At 40.4% G+C, this 27,754-nt stretch overlaps 1 protein-coding gene and 1 pseudogene across 3 annotated transcripts in view; one reads left to right on the top strand and one right to left on the bottom strand.

Annotated features, from left to right (window-relative positions):
* LOC309656055 (nuclear receptor coactivator 4 pseudogene) overlaps nucleotides 1-23,707 on the top strand; it is a 34,456-nt pseudogene extending 10,749 nt beyond the window's left edge. The window contains exon 2 of the transcript XR_014268834.1: nucleotides 15,911-23,707. The product of XR_014268834.1 is annotated as a nuclear receptor coactivator 4 pseudogene (transcript). The remainder of the gene's footprint in view (nucleotides 1-15,910) is intronic.
* Nucleotides 9,855-15,912, bottom strand: CFL2 (cofilin 2). 2 transcript variants are annotated; one of them, XR_014261135.1, is made up of 4 exons: nucleotides 14,013-15,912; nucleotides 12,882-12,935; nucleotides 12,433-12,509; nucleotides 9,855-12,349 (listed from the first exon to the last, which is right to left on the bottom strand). XR_014261135.1 is itself a non-coding variant. In XM_082452296.1 (4 exons), exons 1-4 carry the CDS (start codon nucleotides 14,013-14,015, stop codon nucleotides 12,237-12,239), a joined length of 501 nt encoding a protein of 166 aa, XP_082308422.1. In that variant the 5' UTR covers nucleotides 14,016-14,345; the 3' UTR covers nucleotides 11,378-12,236. The 2 variants fall into 2 exon arrangements, 1 of the variants encoding a protein (XP_082308422.1); XM_082452296.1 differs by having other exon boundaries at nucleotides 11,378-12,349; nucleotides 12,628-12,935; nucleotides 14,013-14,345.
* Nucleotides 23,708-27,754: the final 4,047 nt, after the last annotated feature.

The raw sequence follows: 27,754 nt of genomic DNA, 5'->3' as shown, positions 1-27,754 counted from the left end.
CACGCACAGCCATCAGTCCACGACAGGTTAGAAATTACAGATACTGTGCTTCACCACGGACATTTGAAAAGCACAGGTTTATACCACACATTCTCCACATCATCGCTCGTTCAGTCTTCAGGCCCTTTCAATCTGGCATCTGCCCTCCTCACTCTGCTGAAAATGCCATAGGAAAGGTCACTCTCCTCCTTATGGACAGGTTTGGTGGATTCTTTTTTGTCATCATCTGTGACATCTCAGCAGCACTGACATTTTTTTAAAAAATAAATTTATTTATTTATTTATTTTTGGCTGTGTTGGGTCTTCGTTGCTGTGCACAGGCTCTTCTCTAGTTGGGGCGAGCGGGGGCTACTCTTCGTTGTGGTGTGCAGGCTTCTCATTGCGGTGGCTTCTCTTGTTGTGGAGCATGGGCTCTAGGCACACGGGTTTCAGTAGTTGTGGCACGCTGGCTCAGTAGTTGTGGCACACGGGCTCTAGAGCGCAGGCTCAGTAGTTGTGGTACATGGGCTTAGTTGCTCCGCGGCATGTGGGATCTTCCCGGACCAGGGCTCGAACCCGTGTCCCCTGCATTGGCAGGCGGATTCTTAACCAGTGTGCCACCAGGGAAGCCCCGCTTTGCTTCTTTAACATTGCAGAAATTGTGTTCTCCTCCTACCCCTCTGACAACTCCTTCTCTTTGTCTTCTTTCCAGGCTTCTCTTCTTCTGGCTTCTCCTTGGCCTGTTCCTCATGTCAGGCTACACGCACACAGATTATTGCTGGGCAATCTTACTGATGTTCCATGCCTTCCACTACATCCTGCTGACTTCTAAATCTCTATTTATAAACTTGATGGTATACTAATGTGCTGAGAATGTTTACAAAAGAAATAAGTTTTAAGTTAAAAAAGCAAGATAATCAAGTTCTTTGTTTACAATTGTTTTCAAAATTACATTTTAGCCCCAGAAACCATTTTTATTCCAAATGAAATTTTATATGAAATTCTAATACATAAAACAAAATAAAAGCAGTTTCTTTGAAATGGAGGTGAGCCCTATTCATTCAGTCTTTTACTTTCCTGGGGCTTCTCAATAATCACTAAACTACAGGGTTTCTTAACCAGAGGTCTTTGGATCCCCAAGGGATCCGTGGAAAGAATTCAGAGGACCCATGAAAAATTACACCTTCATTTTAACTAATCACTATTTGAAAAGTACCAGTTCCTTCAATTATAAATATAGGCCAGAAACCACAGTATTATCAACATATCTATGTGTTCATCACCAATAGAAATCACAGACACATACAAGTCATCCTGTGTTGTTGCAGGTATCTCAAAGTATCATTTACCTTCTTCACAACATATTACGGTAGTTATTACTGCCCTAGATATTGTTGTACAATGTGTTAAAAAAAGCATACGTATGAAGGTTATCACTTTTGATTGATACATAAGAGGTATATTATTAAAACATTATTCAGAGAAGGGATTCATGGGCTTTACCAGACTGCCAAAGGGATTAATGGCACAAGAAAATGTTTAGAACCCCTGTGGAAACTCAGGGCTCCACGACAATTTACCCACATGGAACACAGAGCTTCCAGAGTAAGGTCTCTACTTTGGCCCTAGTCCTTCTCCAAACTGATTTAATGGAAGTGGTGATAAAAAGGCCCTTTTTGTTCTTGATGTTAAGGAGATATTCTCAGTGAAGAGCCTCTTGGAACTTCATTTTAAATAATAATTTTATATTTGAAGTGAAAATATCTTGATTTTTAAAAAATATTTACTCCCAGTGCTGTTTAAAACTCACTTCTAGGAAATCTTTTCTCTCTTTTTTTTTTAATTAATTAATTAATTTATTTATTTTTGGCTGTGTTGGGTCTTCGTTTCTGTGCGAGGGCTTTCTCTAGTTGCGGCAAGCAGGGGCCACTCTTCATCGCGGTGCGCGGGCCTCTCACTGTCGCGGCCTCTCTTGTTGCGGAGCACGGGCTCCAGACGCGCAGGCTCAGCAATTGTGGCTCACGGGCCCAGCTGCTCCGCGGCATGTGGGATCCTCCCAGGCCAGGGCTCGAACCTGTGTCCCCTGCATTGGCAGGCAGATTCTCAACCACTGCGCCACCAGGGAAGCCCAATCTTTTCTCTTTTGATCCTTCCTTTTTGCTGCATTCCCTCAATGTTTATTCAATTGTTTATCACTGAATACTTATTAGTTCACAGGTCTATTTTGTCTCTCCAGCTGGAATATAAAAGTGCCCTTGAGAAGTTTATTTCTCAGGATGGCCAGAATAGTATTATACAAATAAGACACTCGATAAATGCTTCCTGATGAGTGTAAGGCTTTTCAGAAAAGTGAACTTATTTGCCATAAAAGCAACATTAAAAACCAATATGGCTGAGTAATTTTATTACAAGGTGGTAAAAAAAGAGGAGTCTCAGATTCTGGACAGTACCTGTGAAAGGAATTAAGACACTATGTTTATAAATAACTTTTATTTACTAGTAAGGATTAAAAGTCTTCTTTAATAGAAAGTGATCCCTCGGATGACCTGAAAATTCTATTTTCTTTCACCAGCAGAGTGGGCCAGGCTTTCTCTAATGAGCAGATTATGTGATGAAGAACATTGCTAAATTCTTTCTAAAGTCTTTGATCCAGGAATTCAGCCATGGCTTATATGTGGATGGACACGAGTTTTACAATCAAAGCTCAAGCATAGAATAATGGAAAATACAACCATGATTTTTAAAACTATAGGATATTCCACTTCAAAGATGCTATAGCTATGGTAGATTTAAATTTTCCTTATCTATTGAAACCACTGTTGTACGAAAATTACTGCAAATCAGGCTTGTAAATCTAAATTCAAATAGCAGACCTATGACATTCTAGTTATATGATTTATTTCATGCTTTCAAAATGTTACCTTCATTAAAAATGTATTTAATATTTTTTTCTTTCCAAATTACAAATTTCCTGTTAAGTCTTTTCTGAGCCAATCTGATGCTTAAATGATCTCAAATGTCAACAATACTAAAAAAACAGCTAACATTTTTCTAAATGATGATTAAAGCCTTGCACCCTTTAATTATGAAATTAATCAAGTCCTGTCAAGTGTCCTACATACCTCTCAAACATACCCACCCCAAATGCACTTGCCACTGCCTCAATCCAGGCCTAATTGCCTCCAATTTCTTCACTCTCCCATACACTCTCAATATGGTCACAAAGTAATCAGATTTGTGTTTCAGAAAGATCACACCACCCTTCTGCTGAAAACCCTGCTCTGGCTCCTCACCATGCACAGGCCTCATGTTCGTTAGCACGGTACCCATGGCCCTCAGTGATCTAGCTCATACCCACCTCTCCTGCACTTCTGTCGTCACAGTGCTTCACACTAGACTAATCAGCTATAAAGAACTATCTGCAGGGCCCTGTACAGCTTTCCTTTCTCCAGGACCATCCTTTCATACTGAGTTCTGGTGAAGTCCATCATCCTTCACAACCCAGCTCAAACATGACTTCTTCTAAAGGCCTTCTTGAAGCCCATCCAACTCCAAAATTAATCACTCCCTCTTCTAAATCTTGTAACATATCATTGTACTTACCATGTTGTATTATAATTGTTTATAGGCTGGCCTTTTCTACATTACTGTAAACTTTTTGAGACCATGAAACGTATTTCACGTTTGTTAAATCGAACTGAATTTGATCTAACGATCTAACTGGGTAACAGAGATGGGATGTTTCCAGAGTGATTCATAGTGGCCAGGATGATCATGTTTCTCCACAGCAAACATAAATCTTACGTTTCTTTAATCACAGGGATTACCAGACCCTCTTGGAATGGCATACAAAACACAAACTCTTAAATATAGATTGAGTATTTCTGGCTTAGTGCAAAATATATACATTATGGGGCTTCCCTGGTGGCGCAGTGGTTGAGAATCTGCCTGCCAATGCAGGGGACACGGGTCCGAGCCCTGGTCTGGGAAGATCCCACATACCATGGAGCAACTAGGCCCATGAGCCACAATTACTGAGCCTGCGCATCTGGAGCCTGTGCTCCGCAACAAGAGAGGCCGCGATAATGAGAGGCCCGCGCACTGCGATGAAGAGTGGCCCCCACTTGCCACAACTAGAGAAAGCCCTCGCACAGAAATGAAGACCCAACACAGCCATAAATAAATAAATTAAATAAATAATTATTAAAAAGAAATGTATATATACATTACGTTTTATCTTAAATCTTTTGGCAGGGTACATAGTAGATTAAAGGATGGTTTACTTACACTGTGCACTAGGAACTGGCATCTATTAAACTTTATCATACACATACCAGCAGAAAAGTAGAGTCCTAACGATACTGGAAACTTTTATAAAATAATTCCTTTGGGGAAGAGTAAAAATTATGCAAAGGGTGCCTATTATCACATCCCAATGGAACAAAAGTAGGTGGCATGAGAAATATAGGGACATTTTGTGGCTTCAAATATTTACACTGGATGGCCCCAAGTCATACAGTAAGCATTCAGGTAGGTGCAATGCATAATTTTCAAGATCTAAATCCGCTCCTCTGTATCTAGAGCCACAGCAAATTTCTTTCTGGGGTGAAAAATACTAAGGAATGTGCACAAATAATATTTAAGGATAAAATCTCCCCTCTTACCAGCATATACTAATAACTTAAAACTAGTTTTAAATACAGGAATCTCCCAATTAGCCGTAATTATTTATTATTATTATTATTTTAAAATTTTATTTTATTTATTTTTGGCTGCGTTGGGTCTTTGCTGCTGACCACGGGCTTCCTCTGGTTGCAGCAAGTGGGTGCTGCTCTTCCTTGTGGTGCGCAGGCTTCTCACTGCGGTGGCTTCTCTTGTTGCGGAGCACGGGCTCTAAGCATGCGGGCTTCAGTAGTTGCAGCATGTGGGCTCAGCAGTTGTGGTTCACAGGCTCTAGAGTGCAGGCTCAGTAGTTGTGGCGCACGGGCTTAGTTGCTCTGCGGCATGTGGGATCCTCCCGGACCAGGGCTCGAACCCGTGTCCCCTGCATTGCCAGGCGGATTTTTAACCACTGCGTCATCAGGGAAGCCCAGTCGTAATAACTTAACACAGAAATTAACTCATGATTAACTTTCTTATTTGTTCTTTTCTGTATTTTGCAAAGGTTCTACACTGAACACGTTATTTTTGAAATACAATTATTTTAAAGAGTTACCCAGAAGAATATCAAACATATTAGCTTTGCCCAATTTTTAGGTTTTTCCTATGAGAATGTCATTAGATTTTCTTTGTTTCGCCTAAGGCTCAGTTGCAAAAATTCTATTCATTTCTTTTACATATTGCCAAGAGAAAATCTGAGTGAAATAAAATATCTAGCTCAGAGAAGGAAACTTTTTGTTACAGTGGCAATGACACGTCAACTAATCCCAAAACTTTTTTCTATAGCCAGGGCACAAGATATCTAATTCAGTCACCTGGTATTTCTTAAGAACTGCTGTACTGTGATAACCATAAAGCATTTTTTTTAGCAGGTAGATAAACAAAACTAAAATAAGGAGTGAAGTAGTGCTAAATCAACTTCGTAACAGATATAATTCTAATGCAGCAATTATTCAAAGTGTACATATTACTCAATATGTAATAGCATTAAAAATGGTAAATCAACAATTTTATTTTTTTTTTACTTTAAAACTCAGTTAAGCCTTAAAAACAAAATAAAACAAACAAACAAAAACCCGGATACATTCTAAAACCTAAATATAGTTCAAATTAGGAAAATGGCTAACACCAGTTTTGCTAGCTTCTCATCCCCTTTCTCCCTCATGTAAAAGACTTTTTGAAGTAGAAACTATAAAATTTCTACACATTCCTTCATAACACAGTTATCAATAAGCAGTAGTGAGTAAAGGGACTATCACTCTTTTTCTCTCTATACTTGACCCACAGCTATTTTAGACACAAAAGGTTTAATTAATTTAATCTTCACATACGATTATTTTCTACTTATTTCATAAAGTCTGCATCTCTTTCATATCTTATTTCTTGTGTGCTATAGCAGAGTTTTATGATCTCTAGAACAAAATACTCTGCTGCCATTTTTACACTTTATAAAACTGTGCCTAATTATGCCAATTTGGGAACTGCCTTTCTTTTTATCTGGTGATTTAGTTTGCAGCTAATAAAAAAAAGCCCCATCAGCTCACAGGAACACACAGAAAGCTTTGGGCCACATGCCCAGGAATTTTGTGATTCACTCAGTAACTATCATCTTCCCAAAGGAAATATTTGAAATTCCACTATTAAACAAGAAAAAAAATGCTACTAGAAAATATACCGTTAACATAAGTGCTTTTTTATTTCTGTGAGAAAATTATACATTTGAAAAAATCTGTTCCAAATTTTTGTTATGCCGAATAAAATACCAAAATGTCGTACCTGCATAATCAAATTAGCTGACAGAAAAAAGAAAACGAAAAATATTTATATACCTAGATGAAAAATAATCAAAGCTACTTCCAAGTGAACACGTCTAGGGTACACGTAAGAAAAATCTAATAAACTAAAAAAAAGTCAACTGACGTTTTATATTTTCAAAGATTTATCAAATGTCTATTCTCAGATCCTACTGTTTCAATACTCTAAAAAAGTTGGATCAAGAATAAACCTTCTTGGGGCTTCCCTGGTGGCGCAGTGGTTGAGAATCTGCCTGCCAATGCAGGGGACACGGGTTCAAGCCCTGGTCTGGGAAGATCCCACATGCCACGGAGCAACTAGGCCCGTGAGCCACAACTACTGAGCCTGCGTGTCTGGAGCCTGTGCTCCACAACAAGAGAGGCCGAGACAGTGAGAGGCCCGCGCACCGCGATGAAGAGTGGCCCCCCCTCGCCACAACTAGAGAAAGCCCTCGCACAGAAACGAAGACCCAACACAGCTAAAAATAAATAAATAAATAAATTTAAATAAATAAATAAATAAATAAACCTTCTTTCTCTTAATAATGGGAACAAATTCTTTTGTGTGCCTTTAATGACACAAGTACAATCAAAAGCAAATATGACTTCTTTAAATATTAATGATGTTTTAGACACCTCACTGGGATACAGTACTATCTCTTTTACCTATAGCTCAGTTATTTTACAAACCTTACTGAGAAAAAAAAATAAAACCAAAACCCAGACAATACACCAAGTTCTTTGAACAGCCATAAGGAATGTTAGAAGGCTCAGTCAGGCATTTTGCTCTCAAGCCCTCACTCTGAGTCTATTCAATTCCTTCTATACAATTCTAACAAACATAGCTTTCCAAGTCACATGAGATGAAAAGTAACAATAAGAGAAGCTGCCATAGGCAAAGCATACTGATAACAGCAAAATGCAGTATCTGAGAATTTACAAGTATGAAAATCAAAAGGAAAGCAAAACAAACAGAAAAGGCATAAAAAGCCAAAATTGACCTTTCTGAGGTTAATTACTTTAGAGCAATCATATACTTCAGGAGACTCTCAAGTTAGTATGCTAGCACATTGTATAATTGAAATGATGACCTTGAGTCTTCAATACAATTCCTTCTATTTAATTATCACATGTTGGTATCAGCCTGCTTTTTGATAGGGGAACTGGTTTGCTTGGGACTGTACCAGCTTAAGCCTAGCATAATTATTATTATATAATTATCTCCAGGTATAATTATTACTAGCTCTCCTTTTCACTCTCAAAAAGAATGGTTTGGACTGTAAATTTTAGAGTCATCCTACTGAATGCTTACTATGTGCCAAGAACTATTCCAAGAGCTTTCATTTATCCTCACCGTCCTGTGAGACGGGGTATAATTATTATCCCCTTTTTTAGATGAACTAAGGCTCTGAGAGGTTAAGTGATTTTCCTAATCACTAAGATCATTCAATTAGGAAGTATTAAAGGCCTATATTTGAACAACCCAGACAGTCTGATACCAAAGTCCTAGTGTTTAACCACCATAAGACACTGTACTATTTCTCTTTAGAAAGATGGGTAGAAGAACAGCGAGATGGAGATATCCAAGCTTTTGGAAAAGGATTGAGAGGTATCAGCTTTCTAGAAAATGCGTGTATACAAACTGTCCCATAAACGGATTTCATAGTCCCATAAACTTACAATACTGAAACATCTCATAAACTTACAATACTGAAACATCTAAGAAAAACTTTGAAGTGTAAAAATATTTCAGATTTTTATGAGCATGGGCTTTCTTAGAAAACAAAAATTCCAAGACTATTTTTCAAGTATTCGTGAGATGCTACTTTAAACACATACTAAATAATTAGTTATGTCCTGCTCAAAAAGTCAGATTATTCCATCTTTTAAAAAAGAAAATTAGTAACTCACTGTACGTTACTATATGAAGGCAGAATGAAAAGTATACTGGACTGCAATCTGTTTTGCTACTCAACAGCTGGGATGTCCCTTAACTTCTCCAAACTTCAGTTTCTTCATGTGCAGCAGAGAAATATGGTTTAGCTTGTTAAGAGGACCTAAGGAGATCAAACGGATTTCAAGTGCCTTGAGAACTATAAAGGATTACCTAAATTTAGAGTATTAATTAATTAACTAATATACAGTCATAGATTTTCAACAACATGGATCATAAATTTATGCCACATATTCCAAAACGATAATATTTCTTTATTTCCTCTTTTATTTTTTACTTCAAAATTTGGGGAAAAAAACTATAGTCTTTGGTCACATGTGAAAAAGAAAATTACACTAAAAAGATTAAGAGCAGCCATGAACAACAACTCAGGGGCTACACTTTATACTTCATTCTGTAACAGACCCTGTTTATCAGGTAATTAGTCCTTAAACAACCGGTGAGATTAAGTAAAATAGTTACAATAATAAAATAAAGAGGTTCAAAGACTTACAATAAATCTTATTGTTAACGTGGTTCTTAACTATATTTACTTAGAGTGAAGTTTAAATAATTATAGTTATATAGTATTTTCCTGTCTCCCAGAAAGCATTTCCATATCTGATCCTCAGCAACCAGGTATGGTAGATAGATATCATCATTCTCATATAAAGAAGAAACTGAGGTTCAGAGAGATTAATTTGCACAATTGCTTTCTGACAGGAAATTGAAGTGGAAGGATGACTCCTGATCTACATGGAAAGAAAGCAATTATTTGGATGCTCTAGAGCAAAAGAAAAGCCTCAGACCTATTTATTGGCTGAGATGAGACACAGAACATTTATACATTCATGCTGTCTCAAAAGCAATATTCATTGGAGCCTGCCTGCACATCTCTAGTAGCTTTAATGTTCATAGAAAAATGAATATTCATGTCTGTTTGGGATCTCAAACTATTATTAAATTTGCAAGCAAAAACAGGACCAGTGAAGAACTGAACCAGATTATTTTTTCAGAGTGGCAAACCTAATGAAGTGTCCCAACCCCTCTATGATTTACCATTGCTGAGATTATTCCTTACCAAGGAAACACTTAAAAAAATTTTCTCCCAGAGCTCATTTGCTAGATTCCATAAATTAGCTATTACAAAGAATCTGTATCAGAGAAATTCAAACCTAGTAAGAGGCTTTTCTTCCAACCTACTAAAAAGGCACATTAAATACACAACATTGGCCACATTATTTTAGATAATGATGGAAAACAACAGCTGATAGCCAGTTTGGGACAAATGCCAACTGTTTCCATTTATCTGAAAATGTCAAAACTAATTGCTACAACACTCAGTTTTCAAAGAATATTGATATCTCTAAATGAGAAAGTATGTCAACCAAAAATCCTAAAAAACAGACTAAAGATAATGGTGCCTCCCTGATCTGCAATATTAGTTAAAAAAAAATTTTAGCGTCCCAAAGTAAACACATCTCAACAGCTTTACATATTTTCATATACTTTATTTTTTAAACACTTATAATTTTGCAAGCTAGCAGTAAAATATTGTCCTCAATATTTTACTAATTAGCACCGTATACCTTTTAAAGCTAACTGGAACATTGTTTTATTTAAATGATTGTGAAATAAAATGATCATTTCAAATACCTAATTAGTCTCAACACATGAACCATTAATTATCATTATTTTTGGCTTTATGCACAAAGATGTATTTCAAAGATGAACTTAATATTAGTATCAGTTCTGTCAATCTAACAAATCAAAGTACCACAGTTTAAAGCAATATTTAACCTCTGAAATTATTATATAATTAAAGAGGCATATAAGAAAGTTGAGAAATCACTATAAAAACAAAAGATACTGCACAACTTTAAATTTAGAGTCCCTTATTTTTTAGAAGAATGAGGAAAATAATGAAAATTTTCATGGTACAAGTATCAGTTACATATATGGTTTAGTATATATATGTCAGTATTCTCACGCTTTGCTTATGAGTTTGGCCTTACCAAAAAGCCATCAAAATGTCCAGGATAATTCACAGGGACAGCTGGAAGCCTGAAATAAAATTGCTCAGTGCAAAAGATCCCAAGCCATTCATATAACCAGGATATTTAACTCCTATTTTTGTTTCCATCTGAAAACCCTGTTGAAAATATGGAAAAAAATTTAACCAAACTCGAATTACTTCCACATATTAAAACAAGGGGGATTTTTCATTTCCTGTTTCCTAATAAGAGCATTCTTCAGAGCTATGTGTTTAAGTTCTAAGCTACAATCCACTACTTACTAGCATGCCTGTTTTGCATACCAGTAGAATCAAGTCCAGTTTTGCCATTTGTGGATAACTATGACAAGATACAAAAGCATGTGTTTGCCATAAATAGCTCTGGCTAACAGCAAACTGCTCACACTGAACAGATCAAATTCTCTATAAGGAGAGCTGCCTGGACCACAGCCAAATCCCACTACTAATGTTTAAGACTGCTGTATCAATTTTTTTTCAAATTTGTGAAGTATATTAAGAAATAGTAGCTGAAAGTTCCTAAACATGAGAAGTATTATTAAACTTTTGAAGGACATTTTACAAATTATTTTCATTATGACCAAATGTGCAATAAGAGCTTCCTGCTTCTTCTACTACTAGTCAACTAATTAGAAATGTAAACGTGAATTAAAAAATAACTACCCTAATTTATCCAGAGAACAAATCAGATATTGAAGAGTATTTATGTCAAAGTGCAAAAAAATAATTCCTGATCATTATTAACACATAAGGAAATAAATAAAGCTTATAAAAGTACACCTCTATAACGTTAATATTTTGTATTAGTTGGCTTTAGAATATTTTTTTAACCAAATAAACACAACAAACTGGAAAATATCACGCAAGAATGTTGTACAAAAAAATTCTTAAATGACCAGTGCAGAGATTAATAATAGCTGTTTACCCTAGGAGTTGCTTCACATGGTATTCTGCAAAATGTCCAAGGAAAACAAGGCAACGTTCTGTAATATGCCACAATTTTTATTGCAACGTGGCCATTTTTGTGAGGGTGCGGTTTGATCTCAAAAACAATGTTCCATTTAAGGCTCTTTTATACAGAAATTGCCATCATGACTGATATTCAAAGTATCTTTAGTGTCGCAAGACTAACATGGTAAACATAAAACTCCTACACTTATTCAGTAGTGTACACTCAATGGAAAACAAAAAGGCATTAATAACAGCTATTTCTTTTAAGAAGATACGCAGGTAACAGGAATGAACACTGAGGTACTAGGATAAGTTGATGACACAGTTAACTTAATTGGCATTCCTTTTGGGGTGGGGGATTAAACTCATTACAAAAAAAGTGCTTTCAATGCATAGTATTATATTTGCGCTGCCATGTCACAAAAAATAGGCTTGCCAAGGCAGGTGAGGTGTATGAATGCTCAAGCCTCACAGAACTGCAATCAAGTGCAACTATAAATAATACTGAATAAAGTTTACCATCTCACCAGTGGATAATACTTTCAAGGCATTCAATTAGCTTAACCCTTTGTAGTGTTCTAAGCTATTCACATTGACATTCACATTCATTGTAGTGCTTGCTGCAAGGGAGGCATATAACCAGTTGTTTTGGCTAAAATATGATGGGAGGGCATTCCTTGGGTTCTACGTAAAGGTAACAGTATCAAACAGTCTAATGGCAATCACTGATAGGCTGCTTACATGAATGATATTTCCTTCATTCATTGTGTTGGAAGGACCCAGTGGGAAGAGGAAGAAAAAAAAAAAAACCAAAACCTAATACTATTCCAATTGACTGAGCTGGAGAAATGGAAGCTCCTTAAGATCCAGATGGCACTTGACTGTCATTTTATAAGGGTTTTCCTTCAAGTGAAACTACTACGTTGCCTCCCAATTTCTCTCCAAGTGTTGAACGGTCCTTTATATCATCCAAGCCATTTACTTGCCACTCATGTTTAATACCTAAAAAGAAAAAACATTATCCCGTTACTTTATTATAAGTAAGAGAGGACAATTCTTCAGCACAAAATATTCAGTGTTTGTACCTGTAAATTTCTTTTTAATGGCATCTTTAGAGCTAGCATAAATCATCTTGCTTTTTAAAGGTGCACTTTCAGGAGCCCTACAGGGGGAAAAAAAATTGTTGAATCCTATTTAAAAGAAAAAAGAAAGGCAAAACTGACTATGTTAATAATAATCCTTGCATTTTAAAAGTACTTTTTTCTTTTGTTTTTACACACCAGAATATAAATACTAGGTCTTCTTTCTTAGACTCTTTTGTTTCGTATGTGGCATCGTACAAAGCATATCGGCAATCATTCAGAGGTAGCAACTTCACAAAAGATGTGTAGGGGTCCTCTACAGTATCACCAATGTCACCCACCAAGATCTGCTTTGCTTCCTCTACAATTATTTGTCTTTTGTCATCGCTTAAACAGAAGAGAACTGCTTTCTTTCTTTTTTTGATCTCCTCTTGTGTAGAAGATTTCCTTACTTTCATATCATTAAAAACTTTGATGACTTCATCATTCACTGTAACTCCAGAAGCCTGAAAATAAAGAAAGAACAGTAATTTAGAACAAGTATTTTGGTTTTAGCCAAAATTACTGTTTGCCTAGAGAGGATTCACTTTAGTCTGGATATCAAAAGTTGCATCATACCATGTAAGTAGTCCCATCAGATTTGCAACTTTTTAAGTATCTGTATATGATGCACCTAAGGATTCTAACTCATCCTGCCTCATTCATCCTTTTTTAAAAAGGGGTTTGGAGGGTGAAGTAATTGGCAGGTAGAGGGAAAGGGACAAATACAGACTGTCCCATCCCTGAAATGTTTCCTATTTCACTGGGTGATGTCAGAGCTTCAGGAGCAGCAGCAAAAATACCTTCTGTATTGTGTCAACCCGTCAGGCCTTAAAAAAACACTTTCGGATTTCAGTTAATGCTTCTACTATTTTTTTCTTTAAAGTCATCCTAGCCAGGGCCCTTTCCTCATAAGGAAAGAGAATCAAGTGTGAACTCCAAACCGCCCACGGCTACAACATAATTGCCTCACAGCTCAAATGCAGACGCTTCAAAACTAACGGATCGCGTGTAAAAGCTTTTTACCCCGAGAAAGCGTGTTCAAGAGTTTTCCCACCTCCTTAATCTCCCCCTAAGGGTTTTACGACAGGCCCTCAAGACCCCCACCGAAAGTGTCCAGCAAGGGCTTTACAGCACGTACCAATCTGAGAGCGCGCGTGGGAATAAAATTAGCAAGGGGAGGGCAAAGGCGGCGAGCGGGGTGGGGGTAAGGCTCGGCGGACCCTCCCGCGCCCCCGGCTGCCGCCCGCCCCACTTAGGCCCGGATCCTCGCCCCGCGACCCCCGCCCCGCGCCCGGGCCCTCCCCGCCCCCAGGAATCCGAAGAGCGGCCGGGCCGGACCTGACGGCGGGAGGGCAGGCCGGCCGGTGGAGAGAGAGCAGCGGGGCCGCAGCGCAGGAGCGCCCACCTTGGAGGCCAAAATCAGGTTAAAATGGCGGCCTCAGGCCCAGGGCCCCGCGGTGCCGCGCGGGGGGCTGTGCTCGCCGCGCCCCGGCCCCCCGGACCCCCGACCCCCGGCCCCTGGGCCGGCGCGCCCGCCTTACCATAGCGCCCGCGGCTGAAGCTGCGGCGGCGGCTCGGGCTCCGGCGGTGTGGCGCTGCGAAGGGAAGGAGGGGCGGCCGGGAGGCGGCGAGTGCGGGGCACGCCGGGAGTGCGGCCCAAAAGGCGGCGGCCGCTCGGGGGGCTGCGGCGAGGGCGGGGTGGTCACGTGGGCACGCCCCGGGCAGGCGCTCCAGCCCGCCAGCCCCCCCGCGTCCTCGGCCTGACCCAGCGCGCGCGCGCGCAGCCGCCCCCGCGGGCTGTGCGGCCGTGGTCCGAACCCCGGGCCCCAACTCGGAGGCCTCCAACGCCGGGGCGCCACCCGTCCCGTCCGCCGGCTCCCACTGCGGGCGTTTCCACACTGCCTCCCGAGGGCCAGGGCGCAGCTCCAGGGGTTGGGCGCGTGTGAGGCGAATGGCGCTCCAAGGTGTCTCTTTTATTCGCTTGTGGTTTCCACTGAAAGGGGCTGGATTCCTCCATTGTGGGACTTTTTGGAAAACCCCCATCAGAGATGGCGCGAATTATTTAGATCGTCTTCCATCAATTCAATGAGAATAAACACTGGCGGGGGGGGGGGCGGAGGGGGTTACCCTAGTTGATTGAATTACTCAGCAAAAACAAAATGATAAACAGAGGTGGGAAATCCCTTTCTAAAAGTCTGTGGTTGGAATAATAATAATGGGAAATGTGGGGTAGTAACATCCCCTGGTAATATCCTTTTATAGATTAGACGTGGTAGGAAATTGATTGCACTCTCTGCCAGTAGTCTTCCTCAGGAGGCCCCAGCTACGACAGCTGCCATCAAATAAGTGGACCCAAGAGAAGAGTCCTCCCTCTTTGGCAACCACAACCTCTTCTAGCAAAACCCATATAACTGAGCCAAGGCTCTTCTCTAACTAAACCTTTTTGATACTTGTTACGAGTATCCATCGCATTTATCATAGAAAAAATTGGCACCGTATACTTTGAGGAAATTTTTCATGAAGATTCAATGCTTTATGAGTGTATAATGAAAATGTTTTAAATGAAACACTTTATGTGGTTACGTTTAATAAAAGGAAGATTTAATAAAGTATTTCATTCATCAGTGTTTGGGCTAATTTATGCTACCTTTTTTCCTGAACATTTATCATTTCTACCTTTCTTCATTTGTAAAATTGGTAATATGAATTTAAAACTCTGATTAATAGTTGAACTGATTTTGTGACGAAGACTTGCACTAAAAAAGTAGAATTGTTGAGTGACTAAAACTGTTGGAAACAAAATAGTAAGTGAGTGCAGATAAACCTTAAGGTGAACTAAGCCAGAAGTGCAGTGTAACGGCAAGAACTTCGGGCTGGGAGTTGGGAAACGAGTATTAATCTTGACACTGCCCCATCTCTGTAAATTTGAAGGGCTTTCAATCCCTGCAGACCTTCATCTGTATTATAAGCTGTGATTATCTTTAAAGTCCTTTCCAGCTTTAAAATTCAGTTTCCTAGTATGCCAGTATTTCTCAGGAAATGGTGTGCATATGTTCTCAGGATTAAGTAAATTTAGGGATGGAAAATCATAATGAGAAGGGTTATGCCCTAGTTTGTGTGATAAATTCTTATACCCAAAAGTTAATATATTATAAATGGAGCATGTTAGGTATTGCACAGGAAACACCTATTTTTATGTCCATAGCTTGTGCTTATTTTCTTAATGGAAAGATTGACTTAGTTTATTTTTATTTTATTTTATTTTTATAAATTTATTTATTTTGTTTATTTATTTTTGGCTGCGTTGGGTCTTCGTTGCTGTGTGTGGGCTTTCTCTAGTTGCAGCGAGCGGGGGCTACTCTTCGTTGCGATGCGTGGGCTTCTCATTGTGGTGGCTTCTCTTGTTGTGGAGCACAGGATCGAGGCACACGGGCTTCAGTAGCTGTGGCACACGGGCTCAGCAGTTGTGGCGCATGGGCTTAGTTGCTCCGCGGCATGTGGGATCATCCTGGACGAGGGCTCGAACCTGTGTCCCCTGCATTGGCAGGTGGATTCTTTACCACTGCACCACCAGGTTAGTCCCTTGACTTAGTTTAGAGACAAAAATTGAGAAGAAATTTCCCAATGTCTAAGCATGAGTCTTAAGCAAGTAGGTAATAATACTTTACATTAGGTGGTACATTACAGTTTATGAAACCTTTCCCTTTCTTGATGTCTCTTGAGGCTCCGAGAGAATCATGGAGAATGAATCTCCAGGGCTCCAAACATTTGCTCTGTGTGGGTATCAGCAGTTTTCCTTCTTGAACTCTTCCTCTCAGGGTCCCCCTCCCTTCTCAGCCTTGAATTTTGCATCAAAGAGATTCTACAGGGGCTACAGCCCCAGCAGAGACCAGGTCTGGGGACATGGGGAGCTAGATTAGGTGTTAGAACCTCGCCTACCAAAGCTGGGGATTCTGAAGATGTTAATTCCCCGCCCACTCAGCTGTGATATCAACCCCTCTCCAAGCCTCCCTGTCCCTCTCCCCTTCCCCAGAGTTCACACTTCCCATGTATTAGGATTCTTTTCCTGAAGATGTTTTCTTGTCTTTGCACATATTTCATTGCCTTGTAATCACTTGTTTACGTGTTCTGCCACCCCATTAGATTGGAAGCTCCTTCCAGGATCAGAGTCCTACTCATCTTTGGATTTCTGGAATCTGGTACATAGTAGGTGCTCAATAGATGATAAAGTAACAACTTTAAGGTGCTTTAGTGCTATAAAGAGAACAAAAAGGAAGCTCCCAAAGACTGCGAGGCCTTTCTACATGCCCTTGTGAGGCCAGATCTTAGACCGTCAGAGCCAGTAACAACTCTTCACACCTGTTGTTTATAACCAGAACTTACCGCCATTTGGTAAAGCGACAGCATTACCAAGCATTGATGCATGAATTTTGGCCTCTGTGTGGTGGAGGGGTCTGAGTGTCAGACATCATGTGTATCAGTTTCCTGTGGCTGCTGTAACAAATTACCACACATTTAGTGGCTTAAAACAACACAAACTTATTGTCTTACAGTTCTGGAGGTCAGATGTGAGAAATGACTCATGGGGCTAAAAGCAGCACTTCATTGCTTTTGGAAGCTGTAGGAGGAAAATCTGTTTCCTTGCCTTTTCCAACTTCTAGAGGCTGCCCACATTCCCTGGTTTGTGGCCCCCTGAGAGCACCTCTGCTTCAGTCATCACATCTCTGATTCTCTCTCTCCTGCCTTCCTCTTTCACTGCTAAGGACCACTGAGATTACCCCTGGGTAATTTAGGATAATCTCCCATCTCAAAAATCATTTACTTAACCACATCCACAAAGTCCCTTTTGCTGGACTTCCCTGGTGGCGCAGTGGTTAAGAATCCGCCTGCCAATGCTGGGGACACGGGATCGAGCCCTGGTCCGGGAAAATCCCACATGCCACGGAGCAACTAAGCCCATGTGCCACGACGACTGAGCCTGTGCTCTAGAGCCTGCAAGCCACAACTACTGAGCCCGCATGCTGCAACTACTGAAGCCCGTGTGCCTAGAGCCCGTGCTCTGCAACAAGAGAAGCCACTGCAATGAGAAGCCCGCGCACCGCAACGAAGAGTAGCTCCCGCTCACCGCAACCAGAGAAAACCCGTGTGCAGCAATGAAAACCCAACGCAGCCAAAAATGAATAAATACATAAATAAATTTATTTTTTAAAAAAAGTCCCTTTTGCTATGTCGGGTAACATATTCACAGGACAGGGACATCTTTGGGGGGGGGCCATTATTCTGTCTACCATACCACATCTGTTCTCTTTAGCAGTTTCAAGCCCAAGGAAATGATTAACGGGTGGGACAGAAGGACCCTAAACAATCCCGTACTAGAAGGCACACGTCTAAACTCTAATTTTCCATTTGCTGGACCACACATGGTTGACAGCAACAAAAAACCATTAGGAACTAAGTGAGAGTAACCTCAAAGAGGATGGATCAGCTCTGACACAGCAGTGGTGCAATCTCAGGCCGTTTCCATTTAGTTAACTGCTCCACGGCTGTTTCCTCATGTGTAAAATGGGGCTTATGTTACCTCCTCCCTCTCAGGGTTGTGGTGAGGATCAAGTGAGATAATGTACGTAAAGCTCCTTCCAGCACAGGAAAAGGTACCCTGGGGCCATTACCATCAGTGCAGAGTGAAGGGGAGAGCATGATTTTACCAACTCACAGGCAACAGTCATGAAGCAATCCCAAGTCTCACTGGTATTGTTTTGTAAGACTCAGCTAAAGTTTTTGCTCAAGATTTCTTAGAAAATTGGAAAAGTGAATACCCGTAATGCATATTCTCCCACAAAACAGACTCAATGGAGTTTCTGTGGCATGTAAAATTTCAGAATCATTTTTCAAGTCTTCAGTAAAACAGTGAATCTGGAAGATTATGTAGATAAATTCTGTTCAAGCCCCACTCCCTGTCAAGACACATCATACTCAGCTCCCACAGCCACTTCCTGACAAAGACAAGTGTAAACGTAAAGATGCTCATCACTTCCAAATGTACTTTTCTACCCACATACCTGCTTCATTTGACATCTCTTTCCTAGCCCACGCCTGAGCTAAAAGACGGGTCAGGAGGAAAGTCATGCATTTTTCTAAATCCAAGTTTGAACTTAGAACTAGAAAATAAACATTGTGGGAGATGTGTGTTGGAGTCTGATCTCTATGACTCACTCCCTGATCCACAAAACTCACTTTGCGTCTTCCATGTCTCATCCTTAGTTCTTTCTAATTTAGGAAGATGACCTCACAATAAAGGAACTTAGCAGTCTATGTCAAGGGAAGAGGGGATGAGGTAGAGGGTAGCAGTAGTGAAATATAGTAAGTAGTGAAATGTAATTCAAAATGGTCTCAAACTCTACAGTTATAAATGCTAGTTTCAATTTATTTACTCGCAAACACATTTATCAGATCCACCTATCAGTTGTTTCTGATATTAATTGAATTCGTTATAAGTAGCAACTGGTTACCTAAATTATACAAACCATACAAAAACAGCATCTGAGAAAAGAAACTTGCTAGTAATTTATTTAAGGTGGAGAGCCTTTGTTGAGCTTACTTTATTACAAAAGCTGTGGATTTTTATATCCCAGAGAATCATACAGACATGAAAAATGTAACATACTAAAACTGTATGTTAACAGACATGAATAAGAGTAGGCAAGAGATCGAAAACCAAATCAAGAATGAGAAGAGTTTATTCATTTCATTCATTCATTCATTCCTTTATATCATTCACTGAGCATCTCTGCTAGGGTAAAGAATGCAAGGATAAGAATAACACAGTCCCTGCCTTGAAGAAAGTCAGTTCTGTGAGAATACATCAAGGAAGCCAGTATCTATGGGACAATCCCATGCATGCTCCAGTGGGGTATGTACAGGATGCCTTGGGAGCAGAAGGAAGGCCAGCTCAGTTTGGAGCGAGTTGGGTCTTTTTTTTTGGCTGTGTTGGGTTTTCGTTGCTGTGCCCGGGCTTTCTCTAGTTGCGGTGAGCGGGAGCTACTCTTAGTGAGTGTGCAGGCTTCTCATTGCTGTGGCTTCTCTTATTGCGGAGCATGGGCTCTAGGCGTGCAGGCTTCAGTAGTTGTGGCACGTGGGCTCAGTAGTTGTGGCATGCAGGCTCTAGAGTGCGGGCTCAGTAGTTGTGGCGCACGTGCTTAGCTGCTCTGTAGCATGTGGGATTTTCCTTGACCAGGGCTCGAACCCGTGTCCCCTGCATTGGCAGGCGGATTCTTAACCACTGCACCACCAGGGGAGTCCCATGAGTTGGGTCTTAAGGGATAAGTGGAAGTTAACTAGGCAGATAGGGACAGGACATTCAAAGCAGAGGGAACCAAATGTACAAAGCCTCAGCAGTACCAGAATAAAGCACAAGAAACCCCAAGTTGCTAGCTACGACTGGAGCCTATGAGCTTGGTAGAGAATGAAGATGGAGTAGTAGGAGGTACCAGTTCTGTGAGCTTTGTATACAACCGTACAGTCAGAATTGCATTCTGCAGGGCATAAGGGAGACAATAAAGACTTTTCAAAGGTGTTTTTTTTTTGCACGTGCTCCGGCCCGCCCGTCGGACGCTGCCAGGCTCGCGGGCGGGGCGCAGCCTGAGGGTTCAGGGAAACTTTGTCACCCTGGTCCCGGAGAAAGCAGCGCCAGCTTGCCGGGCAGCTCGCAGGGCGGGGACCTGGCCTGCAAGGAGGAACAGGGGGCAGAAGGAGTACCTCACGGGACCAGAGTGGCTGCTCCAGTAATAAAGAACCCCTTTTGAGGTGTTGTGATGCACGGAGGGCCTTGGTGGAGTACTTCGGGCTGAACAGCAAATTAAAGATAACTTGCGAGAGGTCAAAGCCCAGATTCACAGCTGCACAAGTCATCACCAGGAATGCCCTCGAAGCCATGAGGTGTGGCTGTATGAACAGGTAGATCTCATCTATCAGCTTAAAGAGGAGATGCTTCAGCAGCAGGTCCAACAGCTCTACCGGTTACTGGGCCGGTTCAATTGTCTTATTCATCAGCTGGAGCGCACCCAAAACAAAGATCTAGCCAATCAAGTCTCCGTGTGCCCGGAGAGACTGGGCAGTTTGACCCTTAAACCTGAAGATTCGACTGTCCTACTCTTTGAAGCCGATAATAACTGCCCTGCACCAGGCAATCACCACGTTTGGGTCTCTCAAAACCATTCAAATTCCTGAGCACCTGATGGCTCATGCTAGCTCATCAAATATTGGGCCCTTCCTGGAGAAAAGAGGCTATATCGCATTGGAGAGCAGAAGTCAGCATCCAGCACCACAGCGGTCCCTCTCAGCGAATGGCTCCTTGGAAGCAAACCTGCCAGCGGTTGCCAGGCTCCTTACATACCCAGTACCAATCTGCAGGACTGGCTCACCCAAAAGCAGACCTTGGAGAATAGTCAGACTTCTGCTAGAGCCTGCAATTTCTTCAATAATGTCTGGGGCAACCTAAAAGTCTTGGAAAACTGGCTCCACAAGAGTCAGCAACAAGAAGTTTCTGTTGCTGGTAAACAAGTTACCAAAAGTGTAACAGCTATTCTACTACCAGTTCTTACTCCAGTGAAATTGAAAAGGTTGGAGATCTAGTGCTTCTTGATCAAGATGAGGTGGAGCTTTCTGATTGGCTGGTGACTCCCCAGGAATCCCATAAGCTTGAGAAGCCTGCGAATGGCAGCTGTGAAACCAGTGAGAAGTTTAAGCTCTTGTTCCAGGTGTTCCAGGAGTCCTATAGTGTGAATGATTGGCTCATCAAGCCTGATTCCTGTACCAGTTGTCAGGGTAAACAGCCCAAAGGTGTGGAGATTGAGAACCTGGGCAATCTGAAGTGCCTGAATGACCACTTGGAGGCCAAGAAACCCTTGTCCACTCCCAGCATGATTACTGAGGATTGGCTTGTCCAGAATCATCAAGACTCATGTAAAGTAGAGGAGGTCTGCAAAGCCAATGAGCCCTGTACAAGCTTTTCAGAGTGCGTGTGTGATGAAAATTTTGAGAAGGAAGCTCTGTGTAAATGGCTTCTGAAGAAAGAAGGAAAGGATAAAAAGGTATGCCTGTGGAACCAAAACCTGAACCTGAGAAACATAAAGATTCCCTGAATATGTGGCTTTGTCCATCCAGAAGAGAGGAAACAACAAGCTAAGGCACCAAAGGCAATGGCTTCTTCTAGAATTGCTGATTCCTTCCAAGTCATAAGGAACAGTCCCTTGTCAGAGTGGCTCATTACCCGCTCATGCAAACAAGGATGTCCCAAGGAAGTGCCTCTTACAGAGGACAGAGCTGGCATACCAAAGCTTACAAGCCACTTGGCCACTTCCTGGTGTCCCTTTAACACGGCTGACTGGGTCTTGCCAGGAAAGAAGACGGGAAATCTTAGCCAGTTATCCTCAGGAGAAGACAAATGGCTACTTCGAAAGAAGGCCGAGGAAGTATTATTTAATTCGCTCCTACGGGAGGAACACAACTTTCCCCCAGACCGTTATGGCCTCCCAGCAGTTTGTGATCTCTTTGCCTGTATGCAGCTTAAAGTTGATAAAGAAAAATGGTTGTATTGAACTCCTCTACAGATGTGAAGGAATGCAGTACTAGAGTCAAGCAAATTTTCTGCAGATTATCACAAATCCATGAGCTGAGTGACTGCGGCTTGCCAAATCATTGCGTTTCTGGGTCTGATGTAGTTCCTTTTCTGCCTAATTTTGAACTAGTGAAGAGAAATAATAAGTCATCAAATTATGTTACCGTGTAAAAGAAAAAGGCTGTTTGTTGACGCTGAGGTGATTCAGTTTCTTCTTACAGAAGTATTAATTCACCCCTACACTAGAAACACAGCATCATAGTGGGTAGGTCTTTTTCATAAGCCTCCACAGCTCCTTAGTTTGGGTTGTTGTTAGAAGTACATTAAAGCACTGTAGTTTTAAAAATGAAATAGTTCTATAATCAAGGTGTGTTGATGTATTCTAAAACTAGTAAACTTACCTAACCTTTTGATTGCCCTTCTTTGGATGCTTCCCTTGTTGTGGGTTTTCTTCCATTAACGGTGAATTCTTCTGTTTAATTAATATAATTTAATATATTTTAATATAATATAATATATTTCACACAAATAATTAACCTTGCCAATATAGTGGTTTTTTCTTACCAAAACATGTATTAACAATCTTGGCAATTTTTGACATTAATTACAAAACATTTTAGCTTACATGCCAGATTCTACATTATTTTTCTTTTTTTGAAACAAACTCAGCTATTGCAAGTTTCATCTTAATTCCCTTCTCTAAACGTTATTATTAAAGTATCTAGACAGCTCTTTCAGAAGGGCTCCATATTGCTTGAAGACTATATTCAGGGTAATCCTAGCCTCTTTCAAAATATTCTGAAGAACTACAGGAAGAAGAGCCCCAGTGCTGACTAATCAAAAAGCAAAAGGCAAGACATGTTGGAAATGTAGTACTTGAATTATTCACTATCCTAAGTGTTACTGGTGCATCCTGTGTAAATGGAAGCTGAACTGGAAACCTGGTGCTTTTAACTAGGCATAAATTAAATGTCCTCTCACTGCAAGCATAGCATACCTATTCCGTATAATGCAGTGACATTTTAGTGAATAGGCTGTTTTGAACACTGTGCCTTGGGGTGTTTATTGAAGCTTTATGAAAACTATTGATGTTTCCTTAGTATCCTTAAAATTATGTCCATGCTTTAAAAAGTTTCTCTGTAGGAGAGAAATGGTATTTATACCATGTTTTAAAATTCTGTAAGATGAGACATCTTAGTTGCTTTCCAGGCTTTTAAACTATTAAGCCGCTCAACTTGCCTATATGTTATTGGAAATACTTTAAAAGTTCGTGACGTGGTCATCTAGAAAGCCCTTTTAGGGAAACTTCACAGTCCCAGTGTCATTGCCATACAACTTCATTAGAATTCTTGAACCACAGCTGAAATGAGCCTATTATTTTTTAGTTCCCCCAGATACCATTTAGAACTTTAAAACTAAAGGTGGTGGGTAAAAACTTAAGGAGCCTTTCCATTATCTTAGGTTGCAGGAAACTGTAGTATTTGAGGTTTAACACATTGTGTATCACTAAATTAACATTAATCACTATGCTAATGAGTATGTAAAACACTGTTTTGCGTTGATGCATTTTGTACCTCCCTCCATTAAAAGCGTAACAGCCAAAAAAAAAAAGGTGTTTTTTTAATAACAGCTATGTTGAGATATTGTTCACATACCATAAAATTCATCATTTTAAAGTGCACCATTCAATGTTTCTGAGTATATTCACAGTTGTGCAACCATCACCACAGTCTAATTTTAGAACATTTTAATCACCCCCCAAAAGAAAACCCCATATCCATTAGCAGTCCCTCTACATTCCCTCCTCCCCTCAGTCCCTGGCAACCACTAATCTAGATTTTTGTAGATTTTCCTGTTGTGAACATTTCAGACGAATGGAATCATATGTAGTCTTTTGTGACTGACTTCTTTCACTTCGCATAATGTTTTCAAGGTTCATCCATGTTGTAGTATATGTCAGTAATTCATTCTTTTTTATGGTCAAATAATATTCTGTTGCATGGATATACCACATTTGCTTTATCCATTCATCAGTTGATGGGCATTTCAGTTGTTTGCACTTTATGGCTATTGTGAATATTGCTACCATGAACATTTGTGTACAAATTTTTGTGTGAACATATATTTTCATTTCTTTGGGATATACACCTAGGAGTGGAATTACTGGGTCATATGATAACTTCATTTTTAACCATCTGTCAAACGTTTCCAAAGTGGCCACACCATTTTACAAACTCACCCACAATGTGCAAGGGTTCCAATTTCTCTATATCCTTACCAACACTTGCTATTGTTCGTCTTTTTTATTTTAGCCATCCCTGTGAGTGTGAAGTGGTATCTTATTGTGGTTTTGATGTGGATTACCCTAACGGTTAATGTTGAGCATCTTTTCATGTGCTTATTGGCCATTTGTACACCTTCTTTGGAGAAATGTCTATTAATATCCTTAGTCCATTTTTTTCATTGTTATTTGTCTTTTTATTGAGTTGTAAGAGATTTTTAAAATATATTCTGGATATGTCCCTTATTAGACATATGATTTGCAGAAACATTCTCCCATTCTGTGGATTGTGGGCTGTCTTTTCACTTTCCTAATGGTGTCCTTTTTTATAATTGAAGTATAGTTGATATAGAATATTATATTTCTTAATGGTGTCCTTTGAAGCTGAAAACCGAAATTTTGATAAAGTCAAGTTTATCTAGTTTTTCTTCTGCTGCTTGTACTTTTGGTGTTATAAGAAACCATTGCCTAATCTAGGTTTATAAAGTTTACTCCCATGCTTTTTGTTTTTAGTTTTTTCTAAGAATTTTATAGTTCCAGCTTCACAGATAGGTCTATGATCTATTTTGAGTTAATTTTTTAGTATGTCAATGTAGGGGTCCAACTTCATTCTTTTGCATGTGGATATCCAGTTGTCTCAGAACCATTTGCTGAAAAGATTATTCTTTCCCTTAAATTTGTTTTTTAAATGCTGTTATAGGTATGCTGGCAATGACATTCTAAAATGCTATTAACTCTTAGATTTATGATTGCTTGCTGACGAATTAAATTGACAACAAGAAAGGAATTTCTCTTGTATTTCACAACTAGATGACTTGTGTGTCTGAAAATTAATTTCTCAATAAGCATGTCAGGAATGTAGTTTTGTTTTCTAAGTATTGAGTTTCTACCGTGCGCCAGAAAATGTGCTTGGCACTGAGTATAAAATGAACAAAACAGACACAGTCCCTGCCTTCATGGATCCTGTAGTCTAGTGAGAAATTAACAGGGGGTCCTGATATAGTTTAGGGAAATTGAGGAAGGTTTCTCTGGTTGAAGAGTCCCCCCAAAAAACAACAGCATGAAAAGAAGACTGAGCAAGGAAGGAGCTTGACCTTTGGGGGAAAATAAAAGGCCACTGGAGCTACAATGTTCCAGACAAGGAGAGAAATACAAGATGAGGCTGAATAAGTGGTCAGGGCCGGTGAATGGAGGACCTGTAAATCATTTCCCAAACCGTCCGTGAAGGCTCCCCGGTATCCCAGCAAACTCTCAGGGACGCCGCGTTTGCTTTGAATTTTAAGGGAAACATAGCGCCATCTGTCGGACACAAAGGGAACTACTCAATCGTGCTGGTTTACGCTTTAATTTCAGATGCCTCTACGTTCCATCCGAGGGGTACTCGGCAGCTGGTGTGATAAAAAGCAAGTCCCTCGGGAAAATCAGTGTGGAGCTGGAAATGAGGGTGATTGTGTCCAACCCGATTCCAAGGTTTGAGAACTTAAGCAGTGCCCAGCAGGTGCAAAGCTGCTAAGACATAAATATTGTTTGAACCTAATTACTTAATAAACAGAACTGGTAGGTATTTCTTCTGGCCCACGAATGCCCTGAAAAAACTATTATGATATTAAGGCCACCGTGAACGGAGAAAAGTTGGGAGCCTCTACTGTTAAGGATTTTGGGGCTTTATTCCAAGTGTTACAGGCAGTTATTAAAAGGTTTGAAACAGGGAGAGTGACATGGAGGCTTTAAGTTTTTCTAGTAAAGTGATATTTTAAAAATCTAGACATTTTACCTAAAGTGATTTTGCTTTCAATTACTTGTTCAATTTTAAAAATGTCTTAGGTTTAAACTCTAATTAAGGACTCCAGTGTTTTCCTCCCTAACAGACACTTTTGCCCCAACGTGACAGACCAATCAAGAACCCAAGCAGAGGTGGGCTTCTTTCACTGGCTTAAAATTGTTCCTCCCTCCACAAACTGTCCACAAAAAAGGAGAGAAGGGGCAGGACCCACTACTCTGATGGCTCTTGGTTCACTTAATGTTGGAAAGGATGGAACAGAATTTTAAACATAGATTAGGCCTGGAAAGCTGCCTCCTTTTTAAGTTGCTTGAAATTTGTATCCTCTCAAATGTGTTTGACAATTGTAGCAGAGATTGCTGGTCCTACCAGTGTCCACTGGCCCCCTTCTACTTTAATAAAAGAGCATCAGTCTCCATTTTATTTGGAGTTATGCCCCCCTCCCCAGCTAACAGACTGAATTTTCCAGCCTCTTTTGACTAGGAGATGTGGCCATGTGACCAATTCAACTGACGATATGTGACCTTCCCAGAAAGCTGCTTAAAAGGAGCTGAGTTAGCTGGAAGGTGTATTCTCTTTACCCTTCTGCCCTTCCTTCTTTTGGCTTGTGGCACAGATTTGATGGTTGGAGTACTACCAGCCCTCTTGGACCATGAGATGACCTTGAGAATGAAAGCCAGATGCTAGGGTGATGGAGCAGAAAGGTAGGGGGAGCCTGTGTCTGTGATAACTGTGGAGCTACCATACTAGTCCTGGACAGCCTTCCTCTGGACTTTTATATATGTTAACCTAAAACAAATAGATATTTCTCCAGCAAAGATGGGTTTATTCAGGATCAGCAAAGAATTGCAGTTCAGGGTCTGCAACCATGGTGAGCCGCATGCAGTTCCTCTCTGGGCAAGGGAAGGAGAATGCTTTTTATTTTTATTTATTTATTTTTTGGCCACGTTGCGCAGCTTGCTGGATCTCAGTTTCCCAACTAAGGGGTTGAACCCCGGGCCACAGCAGTAAAAGCTCAGAGTCCTAACTACTGGACCACCAGGGAACTCCCTGGAGAATGCATTTTATATGAAAGGAAGTGGGCGGACGCTAGTAAACAAAGGCTCTATGGTTTTTCATTGGCTGAGTCCTTGCCGGGAAAGAAAAGTCTTTCTTCTTCCTCTGGGGGCTCTGCTAACCTCGCAGGGCATGAGAGCGCCCCCTTTTGGTCTCCCAACTTTATTTAATTGAGGTTTCTGTTGATTCATTTTTTTATATACATATTTGACAGAGAAATTTCTGTCTTATTCAAGCCGCTGTTACTTGGTCTGGACTGTTTTTTGTTTTATGCCACAAAATCTATCCTAATAGTCCTCATGTATGATTACCCAAAATAAGGTCACAGCCATTGAACCCTTTCCCCAAGGTGGGGATTGCCAGTTTCACAGATGGGTTTTATTCAGTATCAAAGAATATTTTTTTCCTCTGGAAACTATTTCAGCCCCAACTTTATTCTCAATATTTTTTTTCTTTTTTTTTTAAATTTTATTTATTTATTTATTTATTTATTTATGGCTGTGTTGGATCTTCGTTTCTGTGCAAGGGCTTTCTCCAGTTGTGGCAAGCG

This window comes from Balaenoptera physalus (assembly GCF_965194825.1).
Source record: "Balaenoptera physalus genome assembly, chromosome: 2".
Taxonomy (NCBI): domain Eukaryota; kingdom Metazoa; phylum Chordata; class Mammalia; order Artiodactyla; family Balaenopteridae; genus Balaenoptera; species Balaenoptera physalus.
This window is presented reverse-complemented; position numbering and strand designations above follow the sequence as displayed.

What these genes read in the sequence shown, in the direction of transcription:
- CFL2 (XM_082452296.1), bottom strand. An exon ending in GACCTAGTATTTATATTCTG is followed by an intron (nt 12,510 to 12,627) that starts GTGTGTAAAAAC and finishes TTCCCCCTGTAG; the next exon opens with GGCTCCTGAAAGTGCACCTT. An exon ending in CATTAAAAAGAAATTTACAG is followed by an intron (nt 12,350 to 12,432) that starts GTACAAACACTG and finishes TTTTCTTTTTAG; the next exon opens with GTATTAAACATGAGTGGCAA.